This window comes from Pyxicephalus adspersus, chromosome 5 (assembly GCF_032062135.1).
Source record: "Pyxicephalus adspersus chromosome 5, UCB_Pads_2.0, whole genome shotgun sequence".
NCBI classification, from domain to species: Eukaryota; Metazoa; Chordata; class Amphibia; order Anura; family Pyxicephalidae; genus Pyxicephalus; species Pyxicephalus adspersus.
In genome coordinates, this window is record NC_092862.1 from 129569353 (window position 1) to 129579883 (window position 10531).

The 10531-nt window shown below is 39.9% G+C and overlaps 2 protein-coding genes across 2 annotated transcripts in view; one reads left to right on the forward strand and one right to left on the reverse strand.

Moving 5' to 3' along the window:
* The window catches only part of PDSS1 (decaprenyl diphosphate synthase subunit 1), a 14365-nt gene extending 12780 nt beyond the window's left edge, over positions 1-1585 (reverse strand). The window contains exon 1 of the mRNA XM_072412706.1: positions 1329-1585. Within this exon, the coding sequence (XP_072268807.1) occupies positions 1329-1583 (255 nt within the window). The 5' untranslated portion in view covers positions 1584-1585. The remainder of the gene's footprint in view (positions 1-1328) is intronic.
* LOC140332112 (protein adenylyltransferase SelO-like) overlaps positions 1464-10531 on the forward strand; it is a 38295-nt gene continuing 29227 nt past the window's right edge. Inside the window, 3 exon segments of the mRNA XM_072413407.1 lie at positions 1464-1594; positions 4209-4534; positions 5865-5983. Of these exon segments, the coding sequence (XP_072269508.1) occupies positions 4327-4534; positions 5865-5983 (327 nt within the window). The 5' untranslated portion in view covers positions 1464-1594; positions 4209-4326.

Sequence of the window (10531 nt, forward strand, 5' to 3'; positions counted from 1 at the left end):
AGTGCAGACCCAGCGCTGGGTATAGAGGGCAGGAGTGCAGACCCAGCGCTGGGTATAGAGGGCAGGAGTGCAGACCCAGCGCTGGGTATAGAGGGGAGGAGTCTGCACTCCTTCCCTCTATTTGGCCCAACAGGAACAGTGCAAATCTCTCCAAAATAAAGGCAATCTCCTTAACAATCTTCACATGTGTCCCTAAAGTAAAATTTCCATTCCTGCTCTGTTGATATGTAAGGATTGAAGATTTTCCCTCTCTTTCTGGGCATAGAGACTGCATTACATCCTGATGGTGCTTGTAGCCCTTTAACACTTTGTGTGCAATTTAACTTAAATGTTTTGCCTTGATACACACAAACTGACTGACAGCTTAAAAAACCTGTTTTATCAGTATTGTGTACTTCTTACTTTTATTGTATTTACTTTAAAGGTTTCATTTTAATTGCCTCGGATTGCATCGAGACAGAGAAAGAATTTTTATGTACCTGGGTAGCGTATTTTTTAAAGTATATTTGCAAAGTTTGCTATGAGCTTTGTTATTTGCTTCCTTATTGTATATGATATAGACAGCTATGGATTTGTGTTGTTCCTGCCCTGCCTGGGTGTGGGACGGTTCAATACGTGATGTCCTTGACAAGTGTAGGTCATAAATCCACAGTCCATAGGATGATCTGCAGCTATGCAGCTTTTATCATCTTCAGATATTGATTGGTTAGCTTTATCTGCTCTGCCCTGTAGCTGAGTTCTGTATATAGGAGAAGACTTGGAGCTGGGGAGAATCACAAAGGGCTTTCCAATGACAACAGAGCCTGAGTTTCATGTAAAACAGTCATTTTTTTTTTTGAGATCCTGGACCTGGGGGGCTAGAAATGGGCAGCCCTGGTGGACAGCTTGTTATTTTTAAAGCCCGGTTCCCATCCTATAGGTATAGACTGCTGTGTATAGAGCCAAGGAGTACAAGCTGAGGGCTGGGCATAGAGGGGATGGGCGCAGACCCAGTGACGGGTACAGGGGGGTCACAGGGCCGGCGATGGGTACAGGGGGGGGGTGCAGGGCAGGCGACGGGTACAGGGGGAGGGGGTGCAGACCCAGCAATGGGTACACAGATTTAGTAGATACAAATATTAGGAAATGACCCTGCCAGTCTGATAAAAGCCGGATATATTTATATAAAACATACAGCTACACCTGGCTATCCTTACAATGAATGAATAAATAAGGGAAGGATAGGCCAGGCACTCGATTATTGGTCATCCAGTCATTCTCTCTGCCTGTGTCCTCACTTCCCCCTTGCAGCACGGAATGACATGGTGACCTTTCCTCCTTCTCCTCACCTTCCCAGCACTCGCTCCGGCCCCACCTCCTCGGAGGCCCCCATTGATCAGGCTCCGCGCTCCGGCCAGGGCAGCACCATGATGTCGGCAACATCGCAGCCCCCATCCCCACACCATACTCATTCCGCTCCTCTCCGCCGCCGCCACTAGCCGGCACAGCGAACCCTGACAGCCACGCCTCTGGTCACTTTGACCCGGAAACGGATGCGGCCGGGCGGAGGCGGAAACCAGAAAGGAGGAAGACGAGGCGGCCATCTTTGATGAGGGTAAACATTGTGTTTATTATAACATGTCATTATTCTATGTGTTTGTTCTGCATGCGGTGTGGTATTTACTTTGTTAGAAATCTGTAAAAAGGTTTCTGTTTTACCGGGCTAAAGTCAGGTTTGGTGCTGGCTATTATTATTATTTTTATTATTAATAATATTATTAAACAGGATTTATATAGCACCAACATAATACGTAACACTGTACAATAAATAGGGGTTGCAAATGACAAACAAATACAGACAATGACACGGGAGGAGAGGACCCTGCCTAGAAGAGCTTACAATCTGCTAGAATAAAAGTGATAGAACCCTTTACACCAGCACTTACCTCCTTAGTACTTACCTTCTCTTCACGATTGCAGTGCTCATGAACTTACTAGCCTGCATAGACATCAGCATTATCGACCATCCTGATTGGCTGATCTGGGACTAACTTACTGTACGTGGTAGGTAGTCCATCAAGATCTGGGTATGCACAGCTCAGCTCAGTGTACGTGTTAAGGATGTTTGCTGCTGGAAGGTTTTATTGCAGAAGAGACAAAGTATACACTGAGCAAGGATCTCCCTATAATGGATCTCGTACATTTATGTCCCATTTCAAATTCTATACTTACTTTTTTCCCTTTAAATATACTTACACCCCCAATAAATCCGGTCTTGTGGTCTGCATTTCGCCATTCTGGTTCTGAGCCTGGGTTACATACAAAATAGGGACTGTAGGATTGTTCTTAAGTTGAATTTGTATGTAAGTCAGAACAGGTACATTATTTTAATAAATGCAATTAGGACAGATGTTTGTCTCAACATATTATTAGGCAGTGTGCTGTCAGTTTCTGTATAAAATCTTCACTGTGGTAATCACAAACAAAGGAAAAAAAAAATCTTTATGGAGCCTAGACATTGATTAGCTTCTGGAGCAAGCTGTGCAGAGTTTGTCTTGGTCATTAAAGAGTTACAGGAGGATGCAGAACTGCTCAGCACTTAGGATCACCCACAGCTGTGTTTAGCAAAAGATTTCTTCTGCAGGTCATGCAAACTGCTCCCCCCCAACAAGCCTCTGTCCTGCACACAAGGGAGCAGGGAAGCCCCGTTCGTATCTAGGAGTCGTCCATATGTTGGATGTCCTTAACTCGTAGACTACCTGTATACCATAGTACTATAGTATATGATGTGTATTGTACCATAATGGGTTTAAATAAAAGATAATAATGGAAGTGGGGTGTTATGAATATTAGGTAAGTCATTTACTTGTATATATGTATACAGTTAGAAACTATATTAGGGCCCTAATAGTTGTCATAAATTGATTATTGGAACTAAATGATAGTGAGGGTGATATATAAATAAATCACTTCATTATGGTTAAGGTTCTGAAAGTAAGGAACACCCAAAAGTGAATGATTATGCATAACATAAGTAGATTGTAGATTTTTTTATCAACTAAAAAAAGAAGATTTTTGGATCTCCTGTGTCCAATTTTATAGGATAGTGTATCTTTATTTGGTTAGTGATATAGGATACAATAAGTTATTTATAGGATGTTCCGAAATACTTACAGGTAACTATGGTTTAAATACCCAGTGGATAAAAGTAGTCATTGGGGGTATGTATAAGATATATTACACAGATTTAGGATAGAAAGATGTAAAAAATAATTTTATAATAGTAATAAGAATCTGTAATACAGTTCTTTGCTGCCATCTTCTTTCTGGTCTTTCCTGCACTACAACAGTGCCCGGTTTTGTTCTGCATATGTTGGATTGGGTGCTGAGTCATCAGGAAAAGTTCCACACAACCGAATGTACTGGTGCTTGATCACAGTCTCAGTCATGCATGAATTTATGTACCAGAGCATTTGTTTTTGTTGGATGATGTGATACCCGATCTCATACATTGGTAGAACAAGATCAGATGCTGCTAACTTGTGATTTGTTGAGCTCTGCATTATTACCTTGTTTCCCGGATAATAAGACAGTGCCTTATGTTCATTTTTGCTCCAAAATTGCACTAGGGCTTTTTTCCATGGGATGTTTTATGAACTACAATCAACATTTATTCTTAAACCAAAAATCAAGATTTATTCAAATATAGTCATGTCATCACATTCTGGAACATCATCATAATCCTCAAAACCCTGAATTCCATCTTGAATTTCTTGTGACTCCTTTTCCTTTAGAACCTATTTCTCATGTCTAGCATAGCACTTTCCTTAAATGAGCACCTCTTGTCCATGTATTTATATAAATATTGTAGGGCTTATATTTCGAGCATCCTCAAAATATGGAAAAATCATGCTAGGCCTCATTTTGGGGGAAACAGGGTAGCAATATCAAATGTTAGCTAATCAATCAGCAGCAACAAAATCACTGAAATGCAACTTCCATTATCACAAAGGGTGGGCTCAGACCTACAGCAATTGATCCCTTGCAGCTCTCTGCGGCTAGATACTTGCCAGCCGCATAGTCACTCATACTGCAGCCCAAAAGATGCATTTAGTAAAAGCTAGTTGGGGTGCAATTGTTGACTTGTTTTATAAATAAAGGTTTTAGTGTTAATGCCAGCAGTTACAAAATACACAAAAAACCTAACTTTTTCTTTTTCCATATTCCAGATAGAGGACTGCTTTCTACAATGATATAATGTGTAACTATGTATCGGATCAGGATTAAGATTTCTTATGGACACATTAATGAGGATTTGTGTTGCTGAATGAAAATAAATAAATTAGCATGCTGCTTAATAGAAACATTGTTCTAATTTGCCTGTGGACACTATGGAGGACAATTTGCTTGGCCTGGACTTCACATGCCATAACAAGCACAAAGAACGTTAGACATACATTACTACAATATGCACCAAACAGCTCTGACTCCTGCCAAAAAAAGGTGAAAGTGTCTTCAATGAATTTGTGGAGCGTTTCAACAGAAGATGTACTAGGTAAAAATTGCTTTTACTTAAAGAAAAATTAACCTAAGAGTAACATAAATCTCTCCTTTAAAGGTCATAACTGCCTAGGCGTCAAGCTGATCCCCTTGTCTTTAATATTTTGAGTCCCTGAATTTCAATTTTCTTTTTAGGACTGCACACTTTTTCTAGTTAATCAACTGAAATAAAATGTCAGGGAAATGTTTACCAGTCATATAACTTGTCAATAAAACATGAAAAAAGGTCACCTAAACAATAATGGCCCTGACTTATTAAAGCTTTCAAAAGCTTGAGAGGAAATGAAATGGTTACTTCTCAGCCAAAACAATCCAACAGTTGACAGATAGAATCAAATTTCTGTAGAGAAAACTTTCATTTTCTAAGTAAGTAAGTTTTAAACCAAACCAAGCTTTAGGTAAGACCAGGTCCTAGGTCCCCGATTCTCTGGAATGGCCTTCACATCCTCTTCAGCTTGCTCCTACTTTCTGCTCATTTAAAAGAGCACTCAAAGCCTATCTTTTCAAACTTACCTACCCATCTTCTTCTGTCTTCTAAAACCCTCACTACTCATCCACCATTACATATCTCCCCTCTTACTGTGTGATACTTCCCCCACTTCCTGAGTTGTAAGCTCTTCGGGGCAGGGTCCTCTCCTCCTGTGTCACTGTCTGTACCTGTCTGTCATTTGCAACCCCTATTTATTGTACAGAGCTGTGTAATATGTTGGGGCTATATAAATACTGTTTATTAATAATATATTAATACCAGGACACACAAGCAGATCTGCTGCTAATTTAACAATCGATTTTCTGGTAAGAAATCTATTGGAATTCCCGAAACACTGCACACACATATGTGATATTGTGCCCTTCCGATTGTTTTTCTTAGATAAAAAGTGAGTAGAATTCCAATTGAATTAACTTGATTGTTCGTACACCTGACATAACTTGTTTGTTTTTAACATTTACCACAATGAGCAGTACTAATACCATTCACTGCCAGCAATTGTCAAAAACAGAAATGCTAATTCTTTAAGAAACAGCTCTGCAGTGTGAGTGACTGAGTGACTGGCAAGGTACCAGATGGGGGAAGCCATGTGGGATCACTTGACCCTGAAGCAGGTATGAACCTACCGTTAGTCTTATTTCAGATCCGATCATTTTATCAGATTGGAATTTGTACTAGAAGTGAAAATCAGGTCCCAGATTTCTGTTTTATCAGTGGTGTTTAACACATACAGTTTGTGCATTGCCTACGTAAACCTCTAACATTTTGTTGAATAGATATTGTTGGCTTTCTTTTTAAAAAATATTTCCTTCTTTTTTTTTTTGATTCCATAAAGATAAATTGCCAGTCGATTCTATTAAGGAAAACTATGTAAGAAAAGTAAAGGACTGTATCTTCTCTTATGTCTACCCAACACCATTTGCATCTGAAGTACAGCTCATCGCTTTCTCTGAGGTATGACACAAAATTCATGTTCTTTTTAATTTAAAGCGGAAGGAAACCCAAAACTCACCCAAAGCAATAAAATCACACTTACCTTCAATCCCGCAGATAAGTCTGTCCGTTGGGAGGTTTCTTTCATCTGGTCCCATGTCGACCCAGTATCTGTCTTTGGGCTGGCGCAGAAGAAGTGCCAGGCGCCCACATCTTTTTCTCTCTTCTTCCGTGTTCTTCTTCCTACGTCACCCGATCTGGGACTGTGCAGGCACAAGATCGAGTGACCTAGATTGGGAAAAAAACTTGCTGAGCTCACTGCGCATGCATGAGATCAACATGAGCAGAAGGAGCAGCCAAGAGCCTCCTGGGATGTGTGACATAGGTATCCCGGTAGACTCTGCACTCCAATTCATTCTCGATCGCCTAGGCAAGCTAAAATTAAGGGGGTGGTGCTGCACCCTTTTTTTTTTTGCACTTGAAAAAAACACAAACAAAATTTTTACTTTTAATAAAAGGGTTGTCTACCCCTTTGTGTAAAGTGAAAATTCTGAGTTTATGTACGCTTTAACTTTTTAAGTCATGAAAGTGTATTTTCAGTTGTTTTCAAATCCTTCATGATCTAAATATTTTTGTTTATTGGATTCAAAAATGTATGTACTGGGAAAACATAGTGTGAAAATTTATGAATAGGCCTCTTGTTTCCTATAGCTTTAGATAAACCTTCTGCTGTGTGGTTAAAGCTGCGTACACACTTCCAATTTTTATCGTTGGAAATGAACGATGAACGAACGACGAACGATCGATTGGGCAAAAATCGTTCGTAAAAAAAGTAACCAACGACGCCGACGAACGAGGATAGTCGTTGGAAATGAACGACCGGACCGGCGGATCGGATTGGACGACGATCGTTGACCATCTATCGTGTGTACGGTCGTTCATTGATCGTCCATGGTCTGAGCATGCGCGGTGAACGAACGTTCGCTCACTTCCTGTGGTGCACGTCACTTCCTGTATCGTTCAAACGATCGCATCTATCGTGTGTACAATATCTGCGAACGATCGTGTCGTTATCTGTATGTACAGGATCGGTGCTATACGATCGTTCGCTGATATCGTGCAGGATTGTTCGTCGTTCGTTTACCAACGATAATAATTGGAAGTGTGTANGNAGCTTAACATGCACTCATTTCTTGTGTTTTATGGTATTAAAACTGGTTGAATTGTAAAAAATGATTCTATTCTTCTCAAATGTTAACTGTTTCCAATGGCAGATTAAAAACCTATTAGCAAGTTAGGAGGTTTGGGAATTTATGTTCAGTAGATTTCTGTTCAGAGGTAACACTGGCTCCACACTTGTCAGATATTAGTGCATGACAAGGTTGGCAGCTTCTAATTTTTGTTAAGCCTGAGCACAACTGTAGTTTGTATTCAGTCTAAGCTTGTTTTTATGTGTAAACAACCCTAGGCCCTGGTACACCACCATTGTTCACCAGGCCAATCTCCCATCGCACTCTTCACCTATAGTAATCTCCTGCTCAGCCTTGGGAAGCTAGTTGAGCCTTCCCAGCACACAGTTGCTCCCAGGACTTTTATGCTTAAATGATGGTGTCTGGAGTGGACTGACAGAAGACCGAGAGCCCACCAAGCAGGACAGGGAACACAATGGACCTAATTTATGAAAGCACCCCAAGGCTGGAGGTGATACACTTTCATCAGTGAACCTGCGTAATCCAGCAAACCTGGAATAAATCGGGTCCAAGATTAAAAACATTTGCTAACAACTAGCAAATGACTTTTAAGAAATCCATTTCAGGTTAGCTGGGACCCCCAGTTTCACTGATGAAAGTGTATCCTCTCGATCCTTGGACAGCTTTCATAATTTAGGCCCAATGGGTAGTCAGACAGTTTAGGGTCAGTTACGCAGTACAGGATGCTCCAACACAGGCAAGTTTAGAAACAGAGCCAATGTTCATACACAGGGTCATATCAGTCCATCAACAAGGAATCCAAGAGTTAATACAAGAGTCAGCGTCACAAGCAAAGGTTGGTCCAGGCGGCAACAATCTCATGCAGGTCCAGAAAACAGGAAACCAACAGAATATGACACTACCAGCGGATTAGACAGGATAAATGCTACAATGAGCAGCTGGTACCTGGGAGCTGAGAAGGACCATTGGCCAATGGCAGAGGGAGATCACAGCACGGAATTAATGCACTCATTGGCTGCACCAGATTCTACAAAATCCCCGTCAACTGCACACAGTCTTAGAGAAGGGGATGATAAGAGAACATTTACAGCTAAACTCTGCAGTCTGCACAATCCTCAAAGGACAGCTAAATGTTTGACCCCCTTTGCTGATTTAAGCAATGGAGTTAAAAAACAGGGTGCACTGAACTGCAGTGGTTTACTGCTCAGGATCAAAAGCCAGATAATCTTCTCCTAACACCCTCAGGTTTAGTTACATAGTTAGTCAGGTTGAAAAAAAGATATAACTCCATCCCAGGGAAATAAACATATTCCAGATATAAAGCCCTATGGACATAGTTGATCCAGAGGAAGGGAAAAATCCCTGGTACATTTTGCTCCAAAAGAGGGAAAAAATTCTTCCTGATTTAATGAGACAATTGGATGTTTCTTGGAAAAGTTGATGTTGTTAGCCCAAATCTGCATTTTAAAGCTGCTCCAGAAAATATTACTCTATTTCTAAAACCCAATTAAAGAAGTTCCAAAAGGAAATGACCAGACCTTTTGATGATATTAAATGTTATGACACCAGGCAATGTGAAATAATCAGTCTGCTTGACTGCTTGCTGTCTTTATGTTTTAGGAATATCTGATACTAAATCTTTGAACATTATTGAGTTGCATGGTAAAAATTGGCAATAGAATGGCTTATTACAAAACATAAAAATGTTGCTTTATATGGGTTACAGGAGCTCAGTCTCAGGCCTTTTATTAGCTACAGAAAGGATATTAGAGCCAAATGAAATGTCTTTCAACATGTATTTCAAACATCCCAAATCACTAGGTTCTAGTAAATGGCTTCTTAAATACTAAATGGTGAATTGTGGAAGGCTAGGAGAGAGTAAAAGTGGGGAGCAGATCAGAAAGGGAGCACAGACTATGTGAACAATAGTGCCTGGTACTAACCAAAGTTTAACGTGGACCTGAACTCAAAAAGAGGGCATTTGCTATGTTTTAGTAAACATTCAAAAATGTTCATTGTGCCTATGATGTATTTTGTTTTAAATTATTACTGAAATATAGCAGTGCACTTTCTGCAATGTCGGTCTGTCTGCTCTAGTTCTAATCCCACATAATTGTACATCAGGAGTGTGAGATCTTAAGCAACCACTGCCTTTGACTAAGGACTTTGGTAGTCTTAGGATTTAAACAAAGACACTGTGGCCCTTTAACTATGGTGCTGCCCACTGTTCTCCTTGCTGGAGGCTTTGACATGAGGAAGCTAAGCCCTGCCTCTACCATGATGGGCTTCTCCGTACATAGATACATAGTTCAAAATCAGGCATTGCAAGTCAGTAATGGGAAAAAGATTAGCTGCAGGGAGACCACAGTATGTAGCGACGGTGATAACTATGTTGGTTCAGAGGTTAGCACTCTGGCCTTTGCAGCGCTAGGTCCCAGGTTCGAATCTTGACCTGGACACTATCTGCATGGAGTTTGCAGGTTCTCCCTGTGTTTGTGTGGGATTCCTCTGGGTACTCTGGTTTAGTCCCGCATTCCAAAAACATGCAGGTGGGTTAATTGACTTCCCTCCAAAATTGATATTAGAATGTACTAAAGACATGTGACTGAGGTAGGGACATTAAATTATGAGGAACAGTTAGTGACATGACTATTGACCTTGTACAGTGCTGTGTAATATGTTGGTGCTATATAAATACTGTTTAATAATAAAATAATAATAACTAGTCCTTTGCCCTCTGCCTTTTTTGGGAACAAGAGGTCAGGTTCTCTTTATTATCGATTTACTTTAAGCAGGTATTCTGGTGGATATCAGCCTTGAAGACCCCTACAAAGCATAATACAATCATGAGATGTTAGAGAAAACAAGTACAGAATTGAAGAAGTAGTGCATTCAGATATTGTATATTATATTTGGATATTTTCCAACGTTTTTATTAATCTACTTGCTTTAAACAAAAGTAAATGTTTATGAAATGTTGTGTTGGTTTTAAATGTATGACAGTCATGTGAAGTAGAATGAAGCAGCTATAACATGTGCTCCAAGGGCTGGAGATCAGCTCCATCTAAATGTCAACTCTTCCCACATTTATGCAACTCAACTGCTTCAATTGCTTTTAGGATATAAAAATATGTAAACTCTAATAATGAACTTTATTCTTAGAATTATTAATACCAATTCTAAACATATTAGAATTGTTTAATCTCTTATAGAAATGTTATAGAATTAGAATTGTAATAATCTGTTAATATATCTATGGAAAATACATGCCAGAAATCAGCTGATAATATTCTATACTCTGCATGTGATGAACATTAATATCAGGTTTATTGGGCCTGATTTATTAAAGCTCTCCAAG